The sequence below is a fragment of the Suillus subalutaceus genome (genome assembly GCF_016647625.1).
Source record: "Suillus subalutaceus strain FC151 chromosome Unknown DFJ58scaffold_94, whole genome shotgun sequence".
NCBI classification, from domain to species: domain Eukaryota; kingdom Fungi; phylum Basidiomycota; class Agaricomycetes; order Boletales; family Suillaceae; genus Suillus; species Suillus subalutaceus.
In genome coordinates, this window is record NW_024540343.1 from 78873 (window position 1) to 105344 (window position 26472).

The following is a 26472-nucleotide window of genomic DNA, read 5'->3' on the forward strand; positions in this document are numbered from 1 at the left end:
AAATCAGGTCAAACACTGGTAGAATTATGAGACGCCACCATTATAGAAGTATGGAACGCCACCCTGGCAAATGCTATGACGCGCGGGGTGTGGCATCCGCGCTGGCCTTGTCAGGGACGTCCGAGTGAGTCGAAACCAGGTAGGGGGCCGGCCACCGGTGGGTCCAAGCCAAGTCGACGGTCTCAACTGAGAGATGTGTTTGCGGTCCACAGTAAATTATGGGGTTGGTGAGCTATGTGGTGCAAGAATGGATAGTGCGAGGAGGTGCCTGAACTAGACCTGGATACTCACTAGAAGATTGAGTAACAGTAAATCCACTGTCCGACCAACGGTACCGAGAAGTACGATTGATATTGGCAAAAGCCACGCAAGTAATTCGAAGCCATGGCCTGATTCTATTTTTGAATGAATAGAGTGCAATGAAAGTTTTAGTTATGTAGAAGGTTTGGTTTCGGTCGTGTTCGGGAGATGTGAGTGTGAGAGTGGATGACTCGTTGGATGGTCATGGAGTGATCCTGGAATAGAAACCAATGGCAAAAGCATGGACTGGGTGGAGCGGGATATTTGTGGTAGTTGTTGGCTGGCAGTGAGACGCGCGGTTGTGGTCTGGAGTGGCCTCGGATCAGATCACGGGATCATCCGTTTCCGTGCATGCCCGATAGGCTTGAAAGAAGAAAGTCTGGCTTTGTGCCAGTTCAAATATTTTACTATGAGCGACGTCGACGAGCCATTACAACACTGCGACGATCCATCAACTTGTAGACCTTCTCTACCAAGAATGAAGTCTTGTTTAAAGTCTCCTTCTCATTCTGGCTCTGCTACTCCATGCACCGTTGACTCTGACACAGACGATGGCACTTGCAAGAAACATGTGGCATTTTGCGAGGAAGGAACTGAACAAGTCTTTCAAGCTGATGAATGGGATCGAACGCCTATGGAAATATCACAACGCCTATCATACGAGTCAGTCACACGAGTTAGTCCATTTCTATATACTGACCTGACTTTGACTAGCGACGTACTCGAGCTCAAGATGATTCAACGTTCTCTACCTCGCGCTCAGCAGAGCCATGACCCTCTTTCGTCCAAGCCTTACTCTGGCGTTTTCCTTCGCAACGTCCCAATTCCACTCCTCCCACTAAATCCAACAACAGTATCAGCTTCGCCACAAATGTCACCACCACCTAAAACGGGCTATACAGCACTCGACCTTCACCCAAATTCCATCTTATTCGCGTCTCCACCGAGGCAATCCCATAAACCAACAGAGCTTAGACCGCACAACATTGCAGTCCCACCACCTCCCCTCCCTCCACAACGCACAACATCGTCTCCTCTCCCCCCAATACAAAGCAACCTACCTCCCCCAAAACGCTTTGCTTTCGTCCCTCTTTTGGACAACACCACAGCTAGTCCAACCAATCCAACCCAAGACTACCCCTTCTCAGATCCAGAACCAGACACAGACTGCTCCCTCTTCGCATCCGATACTGAATTCTCTACTCCCTCTCTCACAACCGCCTCCCTCGCCTCAAGCAGTCCACCAGAATCTCCTGGCAATACAAGTCCCGGACTGGAATACGGCCATTCGCGCGAGTATCCAGAAGAAGGCTTTATTCTGAACTTGGATGTTGATCCGGATGTGGATGGTTCTTCTGTTGAGGATTCCTATTTCCCGCGTATGCATAGGTCTATGCGCGATCAGATGTCGAGCCCAGTATCAAATTTCCACGCACGCTGCACATCATCCTCAGAACTAACCCTATCTGCTGCACCTTCTCCGCTGGAGGTGGGAACGATGCAGATGAAGTCATTGGATGGACCCATGAAGCCCGTAGGTCCACCAAGGAAGAAATTCACGATGCCTATATTAGCACTTGCCGACTCTTCCTCGTCTTCACAACCTTTAGGAATGAGCTGTGAATATGCTCACTTGCTGGCTGGGAGCGATGGACTAGGGCAGGGAAATGGTCAGAGACAAAAGAGCCCTTCGCGCTGTCTGTGAGTCGGACTTTATCTCCCCGGCTAGGAGGTAGAGCGGAGTGGGCTCGGATCGTTCCCCACATGATCGTTCTCAGGCCTGTCGTCCCTCATCACTTGGACTAGTACTATCTCGCCTTTTCCTTTTTTCCTTTCTCCCTCATTACAGACTGGACATTGGATTCCCGTGCTTGTTATCTCATTCGATTACGACAACGCTCCTTTTTCGTTTATTCCTTTTACTATAGACAGCGGACATCCATTCCCGTAGGTGCTTCATCCTCTCTCCCTACCGCCACCCGCCTCATTCTTTCTACCACCCGTCATATATTTATAACTCGGACCCCAAGTTCCAACACATCTCCAGCATAGCACGCGCATCGCTCCGTCGACGCATGTATCATATCATACCTCACTTCAACTCGTCACTCATCAGTTACGGTTGGCTATATATATATATATTTACACACATACAGTCGTATTTGCTTAAGTCTTCCTTACTTTAATTTATTTGGAGGTGCGGAATGTCGGTATTGGTTTTTGGGATGCCTCAAATATTAGACTCGGTTGGTACAAGACTTGCAACGCAGTAAGTACTCCACCCGAGCGAATCTAATACCATCATCTCCTCAACCAAACTAAAAAAACTGCATCACCATGTTCGAATTCCTGAGACAAATCGACACGAGTCGCGATCGGCAGGTTCAGTTTCTCCACTGTCGTCTGGGAACCTTCTAGCGGACCTCTCACGGGAGTTCTAAGAAGCACCGCGTGAGACCGCGCAAGGATAGAATAGAATGGATGGTTTACCTATGGCATGTGGGAGGTGTAGTAAATGTTGGAATCACCGCATAACCTGATGCTATCAACCTGTGCAGAGGTGAGTGAGTGTGAGTGGGTGTGGAAGGGGAGGGGAGTTGTATATGATACAAGTCGCTACAAGTCCCCTCAATGGGCGCACCCAAGAAAAGGAACGAATATTGACAGGAACATACCAGGCCAAGTAAAAAACACATTCATGACATCTTATATCATCCCATCAACCAATCAATCAATACTACCTCGTACACATGGCAGTCACTCACAATTAAGGTTCAGCCGCGAAAACATCTAGACCACATCTCAGTACAAACACGAACACGACAAAGAAAACAAAAGAACGCACAAACGGAACGACACCACTGAGAAACACGATGAAATAGAGGATGATGCCTTGCGTACGAATGATTGTGAAGGGAGACGATGACGAGCGCCAATGGCCAAAGATTACTAATTTGAGAAGTATAAAGTCAAATATCGTAGCTAAACATCAATGATCATTCAAGTACCGCGTTTTAAGACGGGACGACAGGACTCACTGTACATCGCCGAAGCAGCTGAATATGTGGGTTTCACGATTACGGATCCGCATGATTCGGAAGAGGGAGATGATGATGAGATTTGTGTTTCTTTTGAGCCTGTTTTTTCGAGGATATGCCAGGCCAGGTCGTTGGCGCGTGTACGGAATGCGGGGTGCGTACCAAACATCAATGTGAACCAGTGACCTAGGGTAGCGAGCGCCATGAACCACAAACAAAACGACTATTTTTCCAAACGGTCCATCTTGAGCGTCGTGAGTGAGAATCTCAACCAAGAACAGGCGGGAGACTCACGTCTGAATCATGAGATTCGTGGATGTACAAGCCACAACGATATTATTCGAGAACTGAGGAAGGAAACAGGCATCAAAAGAAGTCACACGACAGGAAAATGGAACACCCTACCGCCAGGAATTTCAACACGTTTGCAATGTTTGAGAAGCGTGATTAAAGGGAACCGAGACGCAGTGGTCACTCGGATGCTTACACAATAGCAGTCGGTATGCGGCGGAATGGCAATGCTCGTCACGACACTCAAACTTTGGGTGAGTACGAGCATGAAGTATGTTGTAGGCGGTCACTGGTGATAGTACTAGTATTCCCGCTATGTCAGTAGTGGGTTTGTCCGTGCCATGGGCGTTTGGACCTCATCACCAAAATTTTTTGGTGAAAAACCCATTCCGTATAACAGTCACGCCGAGAGAGCGTTCGACCTGTCAAATAAGAAACCTAAGGAAAGATGCACGCCAAACTCGATAATGAACGATACGATACATCCATATACTTACCATTTGCCATCGAAATGGAGGCGACGACGAAGGAGAGCACTTTCGACCTGGCAGGAGTATATATAGCTCGATGATCTTTCGTTATATCGATCTGTGTGAGCTTCAGTGGAGGGGCGGTGTGGATTGGAAAGCAAATGAAAGTTTGATGTCTTAATACGAGCCAGTAACTATCACTCCAACGACGAGTGGGAGACTGGGAGTGGGCCAAACTAGCAACCAGTTTGGATGAACCTATTAGTCTCGGTGATCTCCACCCATTATGGAAGACAGGACTGCCGCGCTCCGTTACATAGCGTGACCACACTCATATCGGGCAGGTGTGATGCAGGGACTCCGTGCACCTCTAGTGTCATCTACTATATCGTAGCGGCGGCCATGCCGCCAGTCCCCGACTCTGCTTGGTTTTGTTTTCTATATGCTGTACATGCTTGTACCTTCGATATACGACCTCCACCTTTTATTCTATCTGAATCTTGTATGTGGACTGTTGTCAAGGACCATTCACATACTTCTCAATTGCCACTGCATTTGTTAGCAAGTATGATTACGACTTTTTAGCTTTACCCTCCCTTCACAAGTTCAGTGAGCAAGCGCTCCTCATGCTGTGCCCCAAGCTTGGCCATTGTGTCACCCCGAGATGGTCGCATTTTTTGATGGTGAGTTACCCCTGCCTTCTATCCCATTGCGTGCCCGTTGGACCTCTCTCCTGGGCCACCCGCAATGCTCGGTTTGGCCGTTTTGCCCCGGGTTGAGCGAGGTGGTTTCACCCCCACCCTCCCCCATGTCCACATTTGAACTCCTCACCTCCTCCACCCACGATGCTCGGTTTGGCCATTTTGCCCCGGGCTGACTGAGGTGGATTCACGCTCCCCTCTCTATCGTCCACATATACATCACGCAAGGGGGCATGGCCCAATACATTTGTTGATGCCCTTGCATTCCAGAGTTGTTGCGAGTTGAACGTGGAAATCAAGTACGCGTGTCACGACGGACGGTTTTTTCATTCAATACACGTAAGCTGCAACTGATTTACAGACAATTGACCGTTTGCGTCCGACAAAACCCTCCCTACTTCATAGAGTCGGGGACTGTTGTTCATTGCAAATTGTGCAAATTTTAAACACGACTGAGGGGTGTAGCCATGGGTCACTGCTAGTTCAACTAACACAAAAAGACAAACTCTACACTAAGTTAAGTCACCAATCAAATGTTTCATCGTTGTCCTCCTCATCAGAGAATCCCGCAATAACTAATGCCTCTTCCTCTATGATTGGGGCTGTAGGCAGTAAGTGTGCACCTGGTTCGTCCAACTCAGCCAGTTCATCCAGCCGGTGATGATCAGATGCATCTAATGTGCGGTAATTTAGTGCAAACTTGATTCAAACAGAGAAAACGTACCAAGACCTTGTCCGCCGTGAATGCCACCCATATAGTAAGCACCATCAGTATCCTCATGAAAAAAAAGGTCATTTTGGTTTTCGAGGAGAGGCAAAGGCTCTTCATCCGGGTCAGTGCCATCTGTAAGAGACCTGACAACAGCTGGCACCTGCACAGAGCGCTGCATCGAATCATACAAATCTAAGTAGACCGTCCATACAGACTGACGAGTGATTGGAGGGCGGCCTAGGCCTTCATAACAGCCTTGAATGAAGTTGTTGAGGGCTCGGGGAACCAAATCGAAGACCGGATGATCAGGGTTCACATAGAGACGGCGGACATAGTCTATATCGTCTTGTTTGACTGTTACCTAGAATAATAAGCCAGTTAGTGTGACAACGTGGTTCAAGTAGTATTTGAATGAAGCGCACCTTAAAGTTCAAGGCCCCGAAATCTTCTGGAGACTCGTATATTAGATTAGGTACACCGTGTGGAAGCACCTAGATTGTAAGCGCTAAACAAATGTAAATGACTACTATCAAACAATCAAATACCTTGTTACGATCTGGCCTCTTGAGGGTGTTATTAACGCGGTCCTGATACCTATCTAGCTCACACTGAAGCCATGGAATAAAAATCCAGCGGAAGATCATGCTAAATACACCACTGTGAGCAAAGTCGAAATGGTGGAAAGCCAGGCCCGAAGTCACTTACACCTGAAGGGTGTTATCACTATCATACCAGCCGTTCTCCACTCCTTCATCCAAGAGTGTTTCAAAACCAGGAGTAAACCGGCGCCGCAACTGAGACCAAGTGATCTCCGGTTTAACATTCTTCTTGGTCCGCATCCAGCGGTGTTGTAATGTACCTTGCAGTGCCGGATCATACATTTGACGAAGCATAGTGTGTGCATTGGCGATTCCATAGTTTTCAGTGCCGGGATCACTCTGAGTCACTAGTGGCATATCTGTCATACCCAGGCAAGGCAACTTAAATGAGTAACAGTGCGATAGATAGTTATTAAAACGAACTTACGACCCAGTTTCTGGATGGTCTCAAGATAGTAAGTGAGAATGAGCTGGGGGTTGCGGTTGGAATGCCACACTCGGATCCACATGATGCGACCCGAGAATGGCTCCACTCCAGTGTGCAATGCAAGACCGAATCGAAGCCACTTATCATGTTGATCAACAGCAAATAGGTCGTTGACGCCGGCGGCCCAGAACCGCCTCCGCTTGAGACGGCGAGCTTTTCGCTGATGTACGAGGTCTGCTTCATAGATGGCACAGTATGCTATCACTAAATTTCTATTTGGTAGCTAGTCAGATACAGATCAACGTCAAACAAATTAAGTACCTTGAAAACGCTCATTTCTTTCTCGTGAAATTAGCAAAATCACCATTTCCCGCGCACCAGCATTTGGGTATGCCTTGCGAAGCTCGATCATGGCTTCACGGATAGATTCGATGGTGTGGCTCTGCTGGCGGGTACGCAGGAGACCCATGTCATTGCGGATCTCTCTGAACTTCGTGTATCTACACACAAAGATCAGAAAAATAGTATCAATTAGTGGAAATCGACTCACCCTAGTCCATAACGAGACGTGTCAAAATGATTCTGCAAGTTTTCTACAATCTTCCTGTCTGTTTGACGCGCTTTCCAGTACCGAAGGATGTGAGGAGCAATCACCTCAAGAGGTGCTGATATTGCAAGTCATGTTAGCCTTGTAATCACAATACATAGAGAGGTGCATACGGGTTGGTTTGTTTTGGTTGGGCATAGTAGTTTGACTGACGGTCACCATGATAGCTGCACTTTAAAAGCTTCAATGGCAAGTGCTGATAGCAATAAGCGGAATAGGTGCACTGGTCAGCAGAATAGGAACACCAAGATAAGAGTGGAGCCAGCAGAATAGGCGCACTGAATACCAACTTGAACACCACTGGCAAGATAAGAGTTAGCTGAATGAACACCAGGTTGAATGTGACTGCACCCAGTGGAATAGGAACACCAAGATAAGAGTGGAGCCAGCAGAATAGGTGCACTGAGCACCAACTTGAACACCAAGATAAGATTTAGCTGAATGAACACCAGGTTGAATGCGACTGCACCGATAGAGTTGCAGCCTGAGGTTGAATGCGACAAATGGCTAGACTTGAACAGTCAGTACAATTGAATAAAGTCCGCCGTGATAAGTCCGATGCGGAGACTTTCGGATACACTGCGGCAGATAACTTTAATATGTTGAATCTGTGTGCTGTTTCGACCACATGGTGAATCTGTGCATCATTTTGACCATGATCATGGTGACTCACATGTTGCGCACAATGATCCAACTCGCTGAAGAATTTGCTGACTCTCGACTTAGATGCAACTCAGTACTGCGGGATATCAATGACCCTCCACTTACTAGATGCGACTCTTCAGAGCGGTGAGTTTTTCCAAACAGTCTTTATATAAAGCCTGTCTCTGAAGTGTTGTAGGGCCACTGTTATATTCCTTCAATTCCTTCAACTCATCACACAAGCACCTACTAGCATCATGGAACTCGTCTCCTCAGTTTACCGAAGATGCTGTTGCCAAGGAGGACCGTGTCTGTGGTCGACCTGCTTGCCGCAGCACAATACTCAAAGGCGCTCCATGCTATTATGTTGCCACCATTGTGCCTGGCCAACCTGGTCGCTTCGTTTGTGAAGCATGTTACTTGCGATACTCACAGAAGCTTTCAACTTCGGTCCGACCCTCTTCAGTCCACCCTTCTTGTAAGTACACTTGAAACCCCTATATAGCTTTTGATCAATGACGCTATTAATTACATCCAGCCGCACAATCACAGTTACTTCCAAATCCTCATATCATACGCCAGACCGTGAATGCAGCACAACGCAAGTGTAAGTCAAATTTCTCTATTACATATCAAACATGTCTGAATGGCGAAATTCAATAGCAACTATCAATCCACCCCGTGTAGTACCCTTCTTGTCTCAGCCCTCCAGTAGCACTGCGCACATAGGCCGCATTTCAGGCCCAGATATCGCTGTGCCTCTATCATGGCAACAATCGCCGGCTAGTTCCAACCCGAACATGGTATCTGGTGCTGCAGGGTATTCTGTGCACCATGCTCAGTATGGTCTGGAGCGTGAACGATGGGCTAAATTGGCATATGCTCCGCCCCCTGCAGAGACCATCACATTAGAGATATCAGCTGTATACGAGGGAAATTCATGGAAGAAAAGTGGGCGCGGCATTAACTTTGGGGTGCATTTGTTTTTCTTTCTATCTCTCCAGGTTGCTGTTTTTCTGATGCTCATAAATCAGAATATTTGTGAAGGAAAGAAGGACATCGATGCTCGCTTGGACGCCCCTGGGCTTATACAAATCGCTTTAGATACTATTCTACCGAAAATCCTCACATTTGGAAGGGGATTTCCTTGGCGCACAGAAGAATTTGTTGTCCGGGATGCTACCTGGGTTGACCTATCCGGACATTTGCCTGCCATTCCGTACTTCTTAGCTCAGTGCTTAGTCCAATCTCGACGCGGACCAAAGACGACAACTTTCAAGACCAAGCAATTCTTACTCATGGTTGTTGTGCCTGCAGCGCAGTGGAGTGAGTATGAGGCATGGCTGGATAAAACTGAAGAAGAAGTAAGATTCCGCTCATTCGATGTATTGTCACTCTGCTAACTCATAGATTTCTCAGAATATCTTGCGTGAACAGCTCCAACGACACAGATCTATCATTACTGTTACTGAAGAACGAGACCCTCGAACTTCCGGCACCAACTCAGATGACCCATGGGCCGCACAACAAGAGGATGAAGACCCATTTGGTCTTGACTTCGAAGGACCAGATGCCTTATCTACTGTGGGACGTAATTCCACTGTTACTGACAGCTCAGCACATAATCCGACACGTCCATCAGCAAAGCGGGCTCATGTTCGCAGAGAGAGCGACTCCACAAATAGTACTGTGTCACCTCCTCGCAAGAAGCCAGCACCTGGTGTATTCCACCTTCCTGACCGTAATGATTTGAAAGAGGCCTTGAAAAGTGGAGGTAGTGTAGATGCTGTGCGTGCACCTAAAGGTGAGTTCATCCTTTGTCTTGAGGCAGGCATTCTAATGAGTATTGACTTTAGTTTATGACTTCCGCAATGAGGACATTCAATTCCATCCAATCCCTGTGCGCCCACTAGCCGATATCTTGAAGACTCCTCAGTATTGTTCATTCAAACCCAACATCTCAAATTCGTCTATCGGACAACTCACTATCGATGTCCCCATTCGCAGCATGATCGGTATCGGTGCCTTTAAGACAGCTCATCCAGGGTGGCTCACGCTATCTCCCCTATCCTCCAGTGGCCTTGGGTCGCGTGCTCAGCAGGATGTTGTTGTCAAGCGGCCATTTCACAGACCTCCCCCTCACACCCCTGGATCCAGCATCCTCAAGATTTCACGTTACGCACTACCAGATGAGCATGAAAAACTCCTCAATGAATGTAACTTGTTGTACTGGGCAAAATCTCTCCTTGACTTCACTTACGAATACATCGATCACTGTATCAATGCCGCACCAACTCTGCCATCTTTTCCAATACCCCCGTGTGCGTTTCGTGGAAGCGGGCATTGCTTTGGCGTTTTTCTCGACACTCGTCAAACACTCAGGGCACCTCCGAACAAGCTCCCATGGCAGACATTAAGGCGGGGATGTTTTCAGCGGTTTATCTCCTTGAGGAGTGGGTGACGTCTGGTACTCCTAATGATCAGACATTCGTGAAGTTCATCCACAACAAGGACTACGGACCTTCACTTGATGAGGATGAATACGGCTATGACCTAGCCGTCTTTCTCTCGTTTACTCAGCACATCCAGTATGAAAAGACAGAGGGTCTGGCGTTCATTTCTGATTATCAAGGCAGCACCGAGCTTCTGACTGATCCTCAGATTTTGACCCACCGGTATGTGCATTTTCAGCTACTATGGTTGGTGACCTTCATTAACTGCTTCTCTAGCTCAGTCAATGAAGGAATTGATCTTTTCGGTGACGGGAACATTGCAAGTGTGGTGGACGACTTTAAGGCAAGGCACCTCTGTAACCACTATTGCAAGTGGCCAGGATTTGAGTTGGAAGTATATGCTTAGGAGAGTTACTTATTTTGATGAGTTACGATGGACCTTGTAATCCGAGCGCTGCCAGGCAGAGACACTTTCAAGTTGGAAAGAACACTTGTAAATAACTTATTTATTCGAGATTGAAGTGCACGGAGTCCTATTGCCTTATATGCGATTGTGACATGACTAAGTGAGCGCGGCAGTCCTGTCTTCCATAACCCATTCTTAGCGCTTACTAATTAGTGCAATCATACGCTATCGTGCCGAACTGAAAATATGGAAATATGCGTGCATCATATGCATCATGGCCTAGGCCATGGAGGCCTGAGGCCTGAACCCTCAACCTCTTCTCCTCTCCTACTCAGCGAAACTTTATCTACAGTCCCACTCATTGTGAACCCCTCTCTTGACAGTTTCCGATGCTGCATATTTTTCGTCATTTGTTTCGTCCCACCATCCCGCGTAGTAGCTTTGAAAACGAATATATCAGACTCGAAAGTAGGTCACTCCATATTATCTTCGTATCTGTTTCGTGATCCTCACGATCCTTCTGCAGTCATCAACGGAAAGAATCTGAAAGTCCCCTCCGAGCGCATTCCCGCTGGCATTTACGTATCCATCAAAGTCGACTCATGTGGACGCTGGAAATCGGCCGTCAGCGTATTGTCATCTGACGAATCTGTAGCATGGGGGAATACTGTGACTCTGTAAAATCTGCGGAGTATTTTTTCTGACGCGATGCGAGAACTGATCTTCGGTTTCTAGATCATCGCATGCCTCACCTGCATTATCAGTGGAGATCTGAGCGTCTCATGAGGTTGGTCGAATGCTAGGAAGTGGAGAGGTCATCGGGAAACTTCAAACGTCCTGGGATGAGCTACTCGATCATGGAGGTGAACCTTTTGGTGAGTGATTTGCTCCTCATTCACGCACATATACTAATATCTCGCAGTTTTGTCCTTCCCACCCGTTCGTGGTGTCCACCCTTCCCTCACGTTGATGGCCGTCGTCGTACATAGTTTCGACAATCAGGACGGTGCATTGTCTGATGTGGGTGACGCTAGTCTCTACTTTTAGCCTTTGTTGACGGAACGCCAACTGCAGTCCCTCGTAGACTGCAAGATTACTCGAGAGACAGATGCGGGCCACGCACAACTTGCCAAATACGTGACGTGCAAGAGGGTCTCTCACCTGAACGATGCTGTGCAGCATTTTCAGTTGGTTCTGGACCAGTGTCCGGTCGGCCATCCTGACCGCGCAGCAGCCCTCACCAACCTTGCATATGCACGCCTTCGAGGATATATTTACAAGGATCTTCAAGACATTGACACCTCCACTTCCCTCTTTCGCGAAGCCCTTGCATTACGTCCTCAGCGCCATCCCGATCATCCATTGTCTCTATATAATCTCACCAAAGCGCTGACTGGGCGCCACAACAAGAAAAACGCTGCTGCCGACATCCGCGAAGCCGCAAAACTCTTTCACGAACTACTGCCTCTCTGTACAGAGGGCACCTACCTCAGGAGCATCGCGACAGGGGCTAATGGTATCGACTATGTGATCGGCGGATGCAACAAACTTCCAGTAGACGCATCCGATGAGGGCATCCACCTTCGACGAGTCATCCTCGAGCTCTGTCCCCTGGGCCATCAACTGCGTCCCAGTGCCCTTCACTGGCTTGCACAGGCGGTAGAAGCCCGCTTCCAACAGTGTAGCAGCATCGATGATATAGATGAGACTATACAACTTCGTCGTGAAGTCATGTATTTGCACCCCGAGGGTCATCCTCGACGTGGTAGCTACCTGAACAACTTGGCCTTATCACTCGTGCTTCGCTTCAATCACCAAGGCAAATCTAATGACCTCAATGAGGCCATCTTGTTGCACGAAGAAGCGCTGCACCTCCGCCCTGTTGGGCATCAATCTCGTGATTTTTCATTGGATAACCTGGGGGGCGCTCTCATCACCCGTTTCAACAAACGCGGCGACAATGATGACATCATCCGAGCTGTTAGCCTCCTTCGCGAAGCACTGTCATTGCGCCCACACGGACATCCACGTCGTGATACCACACTTAGCAACCTTGCTGCTGCGCTCAACGCCAAATATGATAAATTGCATGTCAGCGAGGATCTTAACGAGGCCATCGATAAATATCGCGAATCCCTTCGGATAAAGCGGCATGACCATCCCGAGCGCCATAGAACTCTTCGCAACTTGAGCTCGGCACTCTGTTCTCGTTTTAAGCAAACTGGAGAGAATGAGGATGTCGAGGAGGCCATTAATCTCTGCCAAGAATCACTGGAGGCTTTGCCTTCACTGCACCCAGACAGGTATTTCGGCTACATGCGGCTGCAGGTGGCCTATTTGTCTCGTTACCGAGTGCAACTCGACCCTCTTGATTTGTCACTCGCTGTAGATAACTTTAGACTGGCGTCGCGGCATCCCACTCAAGGATTCCCAGAACGCCTCATTCAGGTATATAATTGGATTGTTGCAGCAGAGAGGCACAGTCATGCATCTGCGCTAGAAGCCTACGTGACATTTCTGGAGCTTCTTGATGGTCATTTGGCGACACGATCATCCACCATTTCACGGCGTGAAGCTGCCGCTGCCTTCCATTATGCCAGATCACTGCCTGTAGATGCTGCAGCATATACCGCACGCCATGACAATCTACGACTCGCAGTGGAACTCGTAGAGCAGGGCCGTGACCAGCAATGGTCGCTGGCCTTTCGACTCAAGACTCCATTGGGAGACCTCGAGTCGGCAAATCCGACACTGGCGCACAACTATTTACAACTGAGCAGGCGCGTTTCCGATGCCGTTCAGAGTTCTGCAACCATCACCGACAGAGCTGCTGCTGATCGGGCAGCAACCGAGTATTGGAGACTTAAAAAGCAATGGGACGCTGCAGTAGCTGAAATCCGTAATCTTCAAGCGTTCTCGCGATTCCTGCTCCCGCCGTTGTACGAAGACTTGCGAGCGGCAGCACGCAGGGGCCCTGTCATTATCTTTGTTACCAACAATTACTCGTGCAGCGCCATCATTGTCACAACATCAGGAGAGCCCCACCTTGTTCCCTTGTCATCTGTCGTTCTCGCAGATCTAAACAATCTCAAGGATCGCTTCGCCAGGGCGACACGACACGCATCTGTCATGGACCCCAAGGTGCCGCGGAATGATCTAATAGTGCTCTTGCGGACAGTGTGGGATGAGATCATGTTACCCGTCGTCAACGTCCTCCAGCAGGACCTGAAATTAAAATCCCACTCTCGCATCTGGCTGTGTCCAACTGCAGCTTTCACATCTATTCCTCTCCACGCAGCTCACCCGTTTCGAACGAACGCAGATCGCTCCAAGGAGCCATGCCTGGAGGATCTCTACATCTGCTCTTACACGCCGACACTGTCGGCTCTGGTCAGATCTAGGCAGATGATGAAAAGGCGTGTGACTCCGTCCTTTATGACAATCGGACAAGGTCGACCGGGTGCAGGGAAATGCAAGACGCTCTTGGCTGTCGACAGCGAGGTCGAGCTTGTCCATAAGCTCGTCCCCGCGACCGCCAACCGGGGCACTATTTCTGGTAACGCAGCCACACGAGCAGGTGCACTCGAAGCTTTGGAAGAGAATACCTGGGTGCACCTTGCTTGCCATGCCAAGCAGGACCCTATGCAACCTTACAATTCCCATTTTTTCATGAGAGATAAACATCTGACGTTGCTCGATATCATGGAGAAAGATATTCCGCACGCCGAGTTCGCGTTCTTATCCGCTTGTCATACCGCCGTCGGTGATAAGGAGACGCCCGACGAAGTGATTCACCTCGCAGCTGGTCTCCAGTTTTCGGGGTTCAAGAGTGTCGTTGGCACGTTGTGGGAGGTCAACCATGCTGTCGCAAAACACGTTGTCAAAGCGTTCTACGAGAATATGTTCAAAGATTCGAAGGATGGCAGTGTGATGGACTGTACGAAGGCGGCCTGGGCACTCAACCGTGCTACACACGCCGTGAAGATGAAAGTGCCACTCGAGCAGAGGATAGTTTTCATTCATATTGGTGTGTAGTCCCTACTGTATTACTTTCATCTGGTACGGTTTCACGGGTTATTTATATTGCATTATTTTTCGTCTCTATTGTACCTTAGTTGTAGCAATCGCTGTATTAACCTGTTGCGTCTGTCACGTACTCCTATGCTATCTTGCTTTCGCGTTCGCGTCTACTCTTGGAGTCCTCAACAAATTCATTCATTGCTCGACGGTATGTGCATTCGACATCGTTTTTGCGGACTCGACCAGGACCTTCAAGCGCCTATCTCCTTCTGCACAGTAAGTGCCCCGTCACAAGCAATACCAGGCTAGAAGCACAGCTCATCTACAAACCCACTGAATAGGAGCCGCTTATCGGTAGTACCGAGACCTAAGGGAATGCAAAGGTTCAATGCGAGACATTCTAGTTGCCACTTGGTAAAAGTGTGTGAGCAGATACTTAATTAGTTCAGGTGTTTGTCTACACCTTCGAATCTACTTTGATACTGAATAACTTATATAAATACCACGCCCCGCTTCCTGCAGAGAACCAGACCAGCATTCCGTGTGCTACACACCAGACATTCCTGAAAAGCAATCGAAATCATGCTAGATCCTGCATCGGAGTCAGCCACTAGCCGAGCATAATCTGCCCGGATACTAAGGATAAGGTGTGGTCTCGGCCCACACGTCTGCACTGGAAACAGCAAAGCTAGATCGCGGGCAACTTTAGCAGAAAAAGATAGCCGCATTCAAATTAGCTCACTTTACAAAGTAAAGCCGTGATGAAACAGTCGCCAACAGCCCATCTTGTCGATGGTCGTTGCAGTTCGCGGAAGTAATCCAGACTGAAAGACGTTGTGCGAGGACCTCCCATACCGTGTCTAGGATTCAAACCGAATAGAGAAGGTGATTAGCTAGCGCACAAGATCCACTGGCAAGAGGTGGCGGAAGAGACGTTCAATCGCCTGCCTTCTTTCCCCTGGTCCCAGGAGGCACCTATTGAGTCTTGCCTCGGGCAGCCAATCAAAAAAAATCAGCCTATCAGTACCCATGCTGGACGGTGACTTGATGATCGCTTCGCAAATCTGCATAGGGTGGTCGACCTATCACAACCTATGCCAGGATCTTGGTCGCAAACCAACGTAACTACTGGGGCCTCGAACCTAAAACAGGATGCATGTGGACCGTCACGTCAGCGAAATTGAGAGCCTGTGCATACTCGTCAGATTCCCATTGAGCCATCAGAAAGCAGCTATTACGGGTATAAGCTAAATATTTATGTATATCAGCTCAGGCTCCCGCTATTCAAACCAACCTTATGATCTGCACCAAACAACTTTTCGATAGTCAACTGAACGGAGTGCGATGGTTATTTGTGACGAATCCCGGTATCTGCCGGCCGATCGTTCAGTGATGTCATTTTGTGCCGAGCTCCCGAATGTGCGAAAGAATTGATCATGAGCGCTCACTGAGCGCTGAGCGTCTCAAGCTTGATTATCTCGGACAGTATTTATGTTGATTATGGGAACTCAGGTAAGCAACGAGCTTACACATTACATGTCTTCGTTGTCCTACTCGTCGAGCTCGCCGTCTTTGAAGTTTGCAAACAGCATCCTCTGCCTTTTTTTCCAACCCTTGTGCCCATGAATGCCGCCACCTCTCTGCATCCTGCCAATTCCGCGCCCGCTCCTTCAACCTGCAGCCTAGCTATGCCGTCGCCGCCGGTTAATTTTTTCGGAACAGCGCATCGCGACCGGGCGGCATGCCCGCGTCAAGATCTAGCGCTCTCCTTCGCGCTCGTCATCGACATCTCCTCCCTCGTTGTCTCTCCCCACCGGTTATTACACCTACCTGGCTGCAGGCGCCTTCGTATTTTTTCTTCGGTGATCTCCACTGCATCCTGGATTTTTTCCTCACCTATCTTGCGATCCCACCTCGTGCGTACTTCCCTACTGTCTACATACTTATCTCTGTCAAATTTTTGTAGTCATAATTTATATATTGCATCCTCATCTGTGCTCACTCAGTAAACCATAAAATTTCATGACACTAACCCTACCGAGCGGTGGTTTAGGTCTTTGCCACTGATGTAATTGATGCGTTCAGGGACTTGTGTTTTCTACCCTATTGGGAGCCGATCTACTTCGGAATGATAACAGGGCACTACACACTCGGTTTGAGGTTGTTCGAAGGAACCGAGAAGGGTCCGAATGATAACAGGAACTCCATCAGCAAGACTCCCGTTGTCATGACCGTGAAATTTCACTGGTTCTCCTATCATTGCCGTTAACGGTGCCGGCGACTACCTATCTGCACGTTCGTCGTTGAGGCGGGGCAGCAGTTTGATAAAAAGGAAATAAATTCCCGCACTGGCAGATGTTTTGATCCTATAGCATCGTGGAATCGGCGCCGGGGGCTGAAGCGCTGAGGGGGGGCTGGACTTCGTCATGACAGACTTCGATGATCTGTCTAATATGAGGTTCTGTAACTCTTATAAAGGCAGGAATCTTGCCAAGCCTAGCAAATTCTCTCGTTCTTGTCGCTTGTGGTCAACCTGCTCCAACTGGCATATAAAATCGAAATTCATCACGCTGCCAGTGCGACAAATGGTTTTCTTCAAATTCTTTTCTACCTGGATCTTCAGCTTCTTGCCTGAGAACTGGTGGAAAGTCGAGCCGGAAACAGATGTGTCGGGCTCGACGCACCCAGTGGATACAGACGTCGATGATAATGAGTGAGTAGACGTAACCTCTTGTAGAGGATGACTCATGCCACAAAATCTTCAACAAATCTAGATACCTGGTCGAGCTTTCCACGACGCCTGAGATTGTCAAGGAACCGACTGTTGGTATAAGTTTCTTAGTAAGTTCTGACATCTGATGATAAGTTTCAAGGTGGCGATTCTGTATGTAAGGATCGAAATTCAGGATGAATGTTTCAAGGATATCTTCAACAAGGTAGGCCGATATGATGTAGAATACGCACTCTAATGATATGAAAACATTTGCAGAAGTTGATGGATGTCTTCCGCATGTGGAAGCCACTGCGCCATGATATCATTCTTCCCCTGTGCGGGATTACCTACGGGTCTGGTCCAGTACCAGCTATCGTATCTCCATGGATGCCAGACGGCTCCTCGAGCACATATCTCGATAAAAACATTGGAGTGGGCTCGGCTGTTGCGTACACTGGACTCTATGATGTGGAGATGATGTATGTTCTCTCTACTGCTTCCGAGACTCTACTCTAAGGTCCTCACTAGCTCCGCCCCGAACGCCGGTAAACCCCTCTGCCTCCTGACCTCCTCCGTAGGGGTCCCCTACTCCAACAGTCTCTCTGAGACCTACAAATTCGGCTTGGCAAGTATTCCCACATGACATAACTGCACCACAACTCACGAGCGTCGTACCAGCTTGCTGATGTAGTTGCTGGTCTTCAATATCGTATGTCATGTCATTTTCGCATTGCATTAAGATAAGCTGATATATGGTGTATAGTCCACTCCAATGGAGTGGCTCATACAGATCTCACAGGTGTAAGCAACAGTGCGCGGTATGTAGATATGTGACACTTTTCACACCCTCTTAGAGCAATGTACTCATCAATAGCGACGGAAGAGCTCTTGTGGCGGACTATGGGTGCTTGACTACATATTCCAACCTAAACGGGACCTCTTACATCAGGAGTTATGTACGATGGGTTGTGCCTGAGCTTTTCGATGTTCCGGATACCGAGGATGCGCCTAGCTCACCAAAGCTAGAAAGCGACATTTATTCTTTTGGATGCATTGCATACCAGGTCTGTCAACGGCGTATATTTACAGCGCTCTTGTTCTCATTTTTGTTAGGTTTTATCGGGCCAGCAGCCGTACTATAACATTCGCAGTGGTCACCGGGTGGTTGTGGCCATCCTCAGGGGTGTCAAGCTTAAACGTCCCTGCCGTTGAAGATTGTCACTGGAACTTCATCGAGCAATGTTGGGTCGAGCTGTCACAGCGACCTCCCATTGCGGATGTCCGAGATTTGATCTATCACTATAGAGTCGACTTATGTTTTTGTATTAGACAAGTTTGGCGATCGGCGTTCAATCTGTTTCCTGCGAATGAATGAGATGACATAGGCTCATGTGGGCTTCTTCTGTTCTAGCAATGTGCACGTCTCGAGATGAAACTCCACAGGACCACAAAGGCATCACTCGAGCACCCATGCTGACGTGACGGCGATCAACGGATGCTGATGCATGATGAGCCGAAATTTGATATATCCAGTGCCAGTGGCACTAGCAGAAGTCTGCCACTACGGAGCATTAAAGCTACTCAATTCTTAGGGCTCAGTTCGCACTTCGCGAGCTCGGCACCAACATCACCAAAATTACCGAAACCAGACATCACATGATATGTTGAATTTTCTGGCGCCAACAAAATATGGTCATGCGAACTTGAAGGAGCCAGGGCGCCGCAGGCTCGCGAGAACGCTGCGAAGGGGTCCACGGTAGGTCTGTAGCTATTCTCTGACTACCTACCAGTATTGACCATCTCAGGGGTCTTACTATCTTGCGCAAGATATGCTCTTGGGTGCGGGCATTAAGTGAGTCATGTTGTCGTGATTCTCGTGATGAAGCAATCCAGCGGTTTACAAGCGTTCATTGACATCGGTTGAGGGGGCCGAATTGTGAGTGGTTTTTTGGGTGTTTTCTTGATGATGTGATGATGTTCATCAACCAAATCGAAAAATTGTTCGAATTCACTCGGACAAAGTGGCGATTCGCACAAGACTTGCAACGCAGTAGTAAGTACTCCACCCCAGCGAATCCAACACCATCATCTCCTCGACCAAATCGAAAAACTGCATCGCGTCGCCATATTCGAATTCAATCGGACAAAGTGGCGATTCGCACGTTTGGTTTATCCTCCCTCGTAGGAGTACCTTCTGGCGGACCTCTCACAAGAGTTCTGAGAAGCACCGCGTTAGACCGTGCGAGGGTAGAATGGAATGGATGGCTTACCTATGGCTTGTACTCTGAGGCGCGGTGAATGCTGGAATCACTGCGTAGCTTGATGCTATCATCCTGTGCAGGAGCATGAGTGGGCATGAGTGAGGGAGGGAGAGTAAGGGAGTCGTACATGATACAAGTCGCTATAATTCCCATCAGTAAGCATACCAAAAAATCTTGACATGGACATACCAGGCGATGTAAAAAACACATTCATGACATCTTATACCATCCCATCAATCAATCAATCAACATTACCTCATGGTCGCCACTCACAATTAAGGTTCAGCCACGAAACGACCTAGACATACACGCACTTCAGCACAAACACGAACACAGACACGCAGATGAAAAGAACGCACAAACGGAACGATACTAGCGAAAAACACGATGACATAGAGGATGATGCCTTGCGTACGGATGATCGTGAATAGAGACATCGACGAGGAGCGCCAATGGCCGAAGATTGCTAGTTTTAAGAGTACAAAGTCGAATATCGTAGCTAAAAACCAATGATCGTTCAGGTACCGCGCTTTGAGACGAGACGGGACGGGACTCACTGTACAAGGACATAGCAGCTGAATATGTAGGATTCACGATGACGAATCCGCATAATTCGGAAGAGGGAGATGATGTCGGAATTTGTGTTTCTTTTGAGTCTGTTTTTTTCGAGGTGTCAGATCAGGTCGTTGGCACGTGTACAGAATGGGGGTAGGGTACCGCACGGGTAACACCGAGGGTCGGAAAGTTGACACCGCACCCGCACCCGCCAACACCGTACCCTTCACGGGTACGGGTACACACCGACCCGTCAATGTCGCGGTTTATGGAAAACACCGCGGTGTCTCTGAACACCGCGGGTACATTACCAAGAAGAGTGTATTAAGTATTAACAACAATGAAATAAAATAGTACTACTTTTCCTTGTCATTCTCCTCTGCTTCGACTTCATTTCGCTTCCGTTTTTGAGTCCTGACAGCGGCTAAAAGGTCCTCCATCACCAGAAGATCACTTCTGCCCCACGCTCCGAGGCAGAGAAAGGCACGAATTGTTGATGGTGCGAGTCGGTTGCGAGTAAAATGAAGGAGCTGCCGGCCCTGCGAGAAGACACGTTCAACCGCAGTTGATGTTGCTGAGCAAGATAATAAGTATTGATTGATTGAAAGAGGATTCGAAGGAGACATACCTGGGACAGAGAGATAGTCGAGTGCCATCCGATGCAGCATTGGATAAGCACGGCAGTTGTTTTGCCACCATGCGAGTGGGTCCTTGGTTTTCACAGTTGGTAATCGAAGAAACTCATCCAACTCGCTACTAGTAGTACGAGACATGGAACCAAGTGAGTAGTCACCAAAGTCATCCTCGTTCTGTATAGTTGTCAGTGTCAGTGCAAAATTAAATGTTGCCTTACGCGCACCACACGGGAAAAAATGACACAAGCGGCCATTGTGGTGTTGGACCACAACTTCGGATGAAAAGAAACTATAGATAGGTGACCGCCAAGTCTTCTTGAGAGCCTCTGTATCATTGTATAATCAGATATTTGCAAAAATCAATGGAAAGAAACATACCAAGATCTGCAGAAGGATCGGGATCAGGCTCGAATGCACCTGCCGTTGATTTGTTATCGTCAGTGGCAAGTGAATCAGTACTTGATCGCGTAAGATCAACGGTGTCTGTGGGGCTCGATCGAGAAGACCGAGACACAAATGACTGCTTGACCTTCTTCAAGGGGCGGGCCAGAGCCTTAGCACCCTTTGCAACAGCCTTTTTGAGTGACCTGGCCTTCTCGGAGATGGACGACGAGATAGACTTAGATGATGAGTGTGACTGGGTAGACGAAGCATCAGATGCCTTCTTTGTGAGCTTAGTTTTCATGGGGAGACGACTCAGTGGACTTACTGGTCTCGAGTTTTTGCCTTGGCTTTATGGTAGTGACTCGAGCTTCTCTGCAACGAAGTGTCAGCTCAATAAATTGCTAGAATGATTCACGGGGGTACAAAAGACATGACAGAAATCAGTATAGCATTCACTTGTGATCCTCAAGCTCTCAGAGGAAGGAAAAACAGAGAATCAAACACGGTGTTCAATGGCTGTCGCGCGCCTGGTTCCCGATTTGGTATATTATACCCGCCCAAACACCGTCAACCCGCGGTGAATGGCCACGGTATGCTCAAGGGTACGACTATCCTACTCCGTACCCGTACCCTCCAAACCCGTCAGCATAGAACCGCGGTGTTACCCGTACCCGTGCGTTTCCCTAAATGGGGGTGCGTACCGAGTATCAATGTGAACCAGTGCCCTAGGGTAGCGAGCGCCATGAACACGCAGACAAAACGATTGGTCTTCCAAATGCTCCATCTTGAGTGTCGTATGGGTGAAAATCTTCACCAAGAATAGGAGGGAGACTCACGTTCGAATCACGAGATTCGTGGATGTACAACCCACAACGATATTACTCGAGAACTGAAGGAGGAAGCAAGCATCAAAAGAAGTAACACGTCAGGCAAAGGGAACGTCCTACCGCCAGGAATTTCATCACGTCTATAATGTCTAAAAAGCATGATTAAAGGGAACCGAAACGCAGTGGTAATTTTGATGCTTACAATAGCAGTCGACATGTGGCGGAACGACGATGCTCGCCGCAGCACTCAAACTTTGGGTGAGTATGAAGGTGAAGTATGTTGTAGGCGGTCACTGACGATAGTATAACAGTCACGAGAAAGAACGTCCGACCGATCAAATAAGAAACCTAAAGAAAGATGCATGTCAGACTCGATCATAAATGATACCGCACATGCTCACCATTTGCCATCGAAATGGAAGTTGACGACGAAGGAGAGCATTCTCGACCTGGCAGGAATGTATATAACTCCATCTTTTGATATATCGATCTGTGAGCTTCAGTGGGGGTACGTATGTAGGAGGAACGCACCCGTATAATCCTAGCACGACAAAGGTGATATTGACGAGAACAGCGGTCCAGTTCTCGATCACTTCTAAGTCTTGCCAGTTGACCATATTCCGAGTAGTAGTGTAGTGAACGGATGAACCTGGTTGTCACTTATGTAAGGCTCTGAACGAACCTGACGTTAAGGAAGGAGGGCGGTGTGAGATGAGGATGATTGGAAAGCACATGGAAGCTTGATGAGTCTTGATACGATCCGGTGTTACCCATTGAAACAGCTTTTCAGTCGCAAGGTCATGGGAAGGAACGACGACGAGTGGGAGTGGGAGTGGGAGTGGGCCAAGTTGCAAAGTTCCCCCCGCTGGAAAAATACCAGTTTGGATAAACGGTCGCACAGTACTAGGGCGTTGCAGTGTGAACTTTGCTATCGCTCTAATCATAAACTGACGATGAAGCTCAATATTATGATCATGTCATCGATTTTTTCAGTGAAAGGATTCAAGAAACGTGAAAGCAGAAGACTTGTTGTTGTGAAGTTGGTGATTTGTGTCCGATAATTAACCCAAAGCTTGAGCGCTTATATATGACTATCGGGGACAAATCAGCAACTTCAAAGTACGGGTAATTAATTGCAATTGCACACGTTAGAAGCTGCGAGAAAGAAACGAGCGAGTGGAAAAGACTGAGGTGGAAGGAGTCGGAAGGACATGAACGAGTTACAAGACGAATGCTTAGTCAACATGAGCGCTAGCCTTTGCAAATGCCATTACATGGAACTATCCAACCATTGCAATGCAGTGACACGGACTCTGGGACAAGTATTGGAACGCCCTTTGTCGCAGTTCTGCCCGGCAGCAGCCAGGCCCTGTGGAAGGAAACAATCAGCCCTTCTCCACATTCCGTCATGTGTTTGCATTTTGCGTAGTGCCATCTAATAATAACTTGAAGTTCGTCTTTCCGTGATTGACGCTCATGACTCACAACTGGAAATCATGTCTAGCTTGTTAAAGGGCCATTCAATTGCAGGGCCATCATGACCCTGATACTCGCCTGACGCAAATGCAGCCGAACATTAAAAAGTCTTAGATCAACTTGGGAGCGATTAGGCTCCGAACCATTATAATCTAACCGCAAGAGGGGCACCTGAGTTATATAACTCGGTCACTGAAATGCCAAAGTGTCTCTCTCGTCCACAGGAATGTCAGTTCGTCCCCTGCTTGGTTCGGTCGACTGCAGTTCCCGCTATGAGGCCACCTCTAGCAGAGGGAATGATGACGGTCCAACTCTTCCTCTAGATGACATTGACAGACCAATCGTGGAGAAGAGGCTTCTCCGTAAGTTGGACCTTCGAATGGCCTTCCTAGTTCTAATTTACATTATGAATATCGTGAGTCGTTTCACCTAGTGTCTCCACTGCCTAAAACCCCTGCGTAGATGGACCGTTATAATGTAGCGTAAGTGGCCCTTCAAAAACATCTGGAGTAAAGTAACTTAACCACCCGCTTGCAAGTGCGGCGAGGCTGCATGGTTTCGAGGAGGACCTTGGCATGACGGGGAACCAATTCAACACACTTGTCAGCATTCTTTTTGTGGGGTATTTGTTGACGCAGACTCCTTCGTACGTACCGACACCTTGTTATCCTGCGGCATATCTAATACTTTGAAACTCGAAGCAACATAATCTTACATCACATGAAAAGGCCATCATTATACCTCTCGAGCTGCATGATAGCATGGGCCGCTATCACCGTGTTCATGGGTACGTTCAACGTTCACTTGATCGACATTGGCTAACGAGGGTCATGAAAGGCGTAGTGCAAACGTTGGTTACTCGATCTTTTAATGCTGTCCACTGTTAAGCCTGCTCTAGGTATCATGCCGCTCTTATTTTGCGCTTTTTTATTGGATTCGTGGAGGCGACATTCCTTCCCGGAGCTCTATTACTTCTTTCACGATGGTATCATTGCCCAATACCTCCCTGACAGCATATATACTGAAACTCCTCTAGGTATAAGAAAAATGAACTAGCGTTACGCACAGCACTTCTTTTTTGCGGCAGCCCCGTCAGTAATGTTTTTGGTGCTCTTATTGCGTCGGGAATTTTAGAAAGCCTAGACGGTACACTAGGTTTTACGGCTTGGAGGTCTGAGCCGAAATGCGCTCGCTTTCAAGAGTCAAATTGTTCTGATTTTGCTGTTGCAGGTGGCTCTTCTTTGTGGAGGGCGCTTTGACCATCGTGGTCGCAGTGTCTGCAATCTGGATTTTGCCTGATTTTCCTTCAACGCCAAGCGTCTGGCTCTCACCTGATGAACAGACACTGGCCAAACGACGGATGGAGGAAGAAGTTGCGACCATTGAGCGCGAGGGCAAGCCCGAAGGGAACTTCTCTGGTCTTGTCGAGACTCTTATGGATTGGAGGGTATGGTGGCTTGGTGTTGCTCTTCATTTGATGATTTGCTCGCAGTCATTCACCGTTTTTTTCCCGACCCTAATCGCTACAATGGGTTACAACGCGACTACGAGCCTCTTGCTCTGCGCGCCTCCTTGGATTTTGGGAACTGCAACCTCATTTGTTGTGGCCAGGTCAGTATTTACTTCACAGGCCTGATGGGTGAATTAACATTACTGAATTAAGGCACTCCGATGTAACTGGTGATCGCTTCTGGCACATCGTCGGTCCTCTACTTGTCGGTATCGCTGGGTTTATGATGGCGATTTCAACAATGAATACGGCTATACGATATCTATCTCTGTACGAACATTCCTTTCCTCATTCTGTAATTACACGGGCTTATATGCTCCGCGCAGATTCCTTATGGCTCAGAGCCCAGTTGCCTATGTTGTCTCTTTGACCTGGGTCATGAATACGTTTTCCCAGTCACAGTCGAAACGTGCAGCAGCCATCGCACTAGTAAACACTATGGCAGTAGCTAGCCACATTAGTTCATCGTCAGTCCACAGCGACATTGTGCTCTAGCTACTACTGACGCCGTCGCAGATACTTTTGGCCGTCCAGTTGGGGGACCTTCATACGTGAACTCGTATCTCATTTGCATATTGGCAAGCGTCCTGTGCATTGCGATGTGCTGGGTATTTAGGGAGCACCTTTCCCGGTGTAATGAAGCTGCTGAAGCCGAAGAGAAAGTTCTAGGGCTACCTGAGGGTTTTAGATATCTCCTCTAGAGCGTGGTTGGGATCACATTAGTATGAATGTATACTAGCGCACACAAGTAAGACTCTATATCCTGGATCTCTTGTTTAGCGAATCATAGTTTGACGATGCAGAGCTCTATAGTACTTGTTTCTTGCCATTGACTTTTGTCGTCGGATCGATCGATGTGATAATTGCAGTTTACAGAAGACTTGTTGTCGATTTGCTGATCTGTGCATGATGGTGGTATATATTCTTGTCGCACAGAAAGAAAACAAAACATCAACCTTCAGACACAAATCAGCAACTTCAAGTTTTTCACAATGCATCGCAATGAATCACGAATGCCAAAGTAACCCGCTTATATGGCTATGATACGCTAGCCTTAGCCATCAGTGAACTACTTGGCTTTGTGCAGCTCTACAAGTAATAAGACAATCAATATTTGCTTAGTCAACACACGCGGTCGCGCCTTTACGTGGAGGTATCCAAACATATTTGCAGAAGCATCCAAGTGCAATGACACGGACTCTCGGGAAAAGGATTGGAACGCCCTTTTGTCGCAGTTTTGCAGCAGGTAGACTTCTGCATCTTGCATCCAGACTTTCCGTGATTGATGCTCATAACTCACAACTGGAAATCATGTCTAACTTGTGAAAGGGCCATTCAATTGCAGAGCCATCTTGACCCTGATACTCGCCTGACGCAGATGCGGCCGAACATTAAAAAGTCTTAGTTATCAACTTGGGAGCGATTAGGCTCCGAACCATTATAAT

General features: G+C 48.1%; 9 protein-coding genes across 9 annotated transcripts; 5 read left to right on the forward strand and 4 right to left on the reverse strand.

The window, feature by feature from the left end:
- Positions 1-709: 709 nt before the first annotated feature.
- On the forward strand, positions 710-1186 carry DFJ58DRAFT_664200 (uncharacterized protein; the record flags this gene model as incomplete). The annotated part of the gene is made up of 2 exons (XM_041382419.1): positions 710-963; positions 1015-1186. Coding segments are annotated over 2 exons (426 nt in total), but the record flags the coding sequence as incomplete, so codon positions are not given.
- Positions 1187-2601: 1415 nt separating this feature from the next.
- On the reverse strand, positions 2602-3543 carry DFJ58DRAFT_843685 (uncharacterized protein; the record flags this gene model as incomplete). Its single annotated transcript, XM_041393001.1, has 5 exons — positions 2602-2737; positions 2791-2842; positions 3066-3090; positions 3146-3249; positions 3339-3543. 5 exons carry the CDS (start codon positions 3541-3543, stop codon positions 2602-2604), a joined length of 522 nt encoding a protein of 173 aa, XP_041241148.1.
- Positions 3544-5322: 1779 nt separating this feature from the next.
- Positions 5323-7283, reverse strand: DFJ58DRAFT_730761 (uncharacterized protein; the record flags this gene model as incomplete). The annotated part of the gene is made up of 10 exons (XM_041385939.1): positions 5323-5474; positions 5525-5873; positions 5935-6003; positions 6058-6157; positions 6218-6470; positions 6539-6821; positions 6860-6876; positions 6917-7038; positions 7089-7203; positions 7259-7283. The coding sequence occupies 10 exons, from the start codon at positions 7281-7283 to the stop codon at positions 5323-5325; spliced, it is 1485 nt and encodes a 494-aa protein (XP_041241149.1).
- Positions 7284-7897: 614 nt separating this feature from the next.
- DFJ58DRAFT_730762 (uncharacterized protein) lies at positions 7898-10646 on the forward strand (the record flags this gene model as incomplete). The annotated part of the gene is made up of 8 exons (XM_041385940.1): positions 7898-7934; positions 7987-8265; positions 8326-8394; positions 8451-9151; positions 9207-9591; positions 9644-10108; positions 10186-10462; positions 10517-10646. The coding sequence occupies 8 exons, from the start codon at positions 7898-7900 to the stop codon at positions 10644-10646; spliced, it is 2343 nt and encodes a 780-aa protein (XP_041241150.1).
- Positions 10647-11442: 796 nt separating this feature from the next.
- On the forward strand, positions 11443-14681 carry DFJ58DRAFT_730763 (CHAT domain-containing protein; the record flags this gene model as incomplete). The annotated part of the gene is made up of 3 exons (XM_041385941.1): positions 11443-11521; positions 11569-11666; positions 11721-14681. 3 exons carry the CDS (start codon positions 11443-11445, stop codon positions 14679-14681), a joined length of 3138 nt encoding a protein of 1045 aa, XP_041241151.1.
- A 2858-nt stretch (positions 14682-17539) lies between these two features.
- Positions 17540-18707, forward strand: DFJ58DRAFT_506028 (kinase-like domain-containing protein). Its single transcript, XM_041380732.1, has 7 exons — positions 17540-17602; positions 17656-17858; positions 17908-18004; positions 18058-18088; positions 18143-18180; positions 18234-18443; positions 18493-18707. Exons 2-7 carry the CDS (start codon positions 17662-17664, stop codon positions 18589-18591), a joined length of 672 nt encoding a protein of 223 aa, XP_041241152.1. The 5' UTR covers positions 17540-17602; positions 17656-17661; the 3' UTR covers positions 18592-18707.
- Positions 18708-19387: 680 nt separating this feature from the next.
- Positions 19388-20077, reverse strand: DFJ58DRAFT_843689 (uncharacterized protein; the record flags this gene model as incomplete). Its single annotated transcript, XM_041393002.1, has 6 exons — positions 19388-19489; positions 19542-19596; positions 19650-19704; positions 19830-19859; positions 19914-19938; positions 20000-20077. The coding sequence occupies 6 exons, from the start codon at positions 20075-20077 to the stop codon at positions 19388-19390; spliced, it is 345 nt and encodes a 114-aa protein (XP_041241153.1).
- A 1681-nt stretch (positions 20078-21758) lies between these two features.
- On the reverse strand, positions 21759-22890 carry DFJ58DRAFT_505941 (uncharacterized protein). Its single transcript, XM_041380731.1, has 7 exons — positions 22573-22890; positions 22443-22515; positions 22340-22389; positions 22244-22287; positions 22162-22190; positions 22051-22103; positions 21759-21998 (listed from the first exon to the last, which is right to left on the reverse strand). The coding sequence occupies exons 1-7, from the start codon at positions 22656-22658 to the stop codon at positions 21857-21859; spliced, it is 477 nt and encodes a 158-aa protein (XP_041241154.1). The 5' UTR covers positions 22659-22890; the 3' UTR covers positions 21759-21856.
- Positions 22891-23743: 853 nt separating this feature from the next.
- On the forward strand, positions 23744-25943 carry DFJ58DRAFT_747373 (MFS general substrate transporter; the record flags this gene model as incomplete). The annotated part of the gene is made up of 11 exons (XM_041387520.1): positions 23744-23932; positions 23980-23999; positions 24056-24163; positions 24219-24304; positions 24355-24367; positions 24416-24502; positions 24554-24688; positions 24748-25128; positions 25181-25297; positions 25354-25494; positions 25544-25943. 11 exons carry the CDS (start codon positions 23744-23746, stop codon positions 25641-25643), a joined length of 1377 nt encoding a protein of 458 aa, XP_041241155.1. The 3' UTR covers positions 25644-25943.
- Positions 25944-26472: the final 529 nt, after the last annotated feature.

Excerpts from the sequence above, each read along its gene's own strand:
- DFJ58DRAFT_506028 (XM_041380732.1), top strand. The coding sequence starts at position 17,662 with ATGGATGTCTTCCGCATGTGGAAGCCACTGCGCCATGATATCATTCTT. Across the intron at positions 18,089-18,142 it reads AGTTGCTGGTCTTCAATATC|TCCACTCCAATGGAGTGGCT; the intron begins GTATGTCATGTC and ends TATGGTGTATAG. Across the intron at positions 18,181-18,233 it reads CTCATACAGATCTCACAGGT|AGCAATGTACTCATCAATAG; the intron begins GTAAGCAACAGT and ends ACACCCTCTTAG.
- DFJ58DRAFT_505941 (XM_041380731.1), bottom strand. The coding sequence starts at position 22,658 with ATGGTCAACTGGCAAGACTTAGAAGTGATCGAGAACTGGACCGCTGTT. Across the intron at positions 22,516-22,572 it reads GTCGTGCTAGGATTATACGG|ATGGAGTTATATACATTCCT; the intron begins GTGCGTTCCTCC and ends ATATATCAAAAG. Across the intron at positions 21,999-22,050 it reads ACGAATCTCGTGATTCGAAC|ATGGAGCATTTGGAAGACCA; the intron begins GTGAGTCTCCCT and ends ACGACACTCAAG.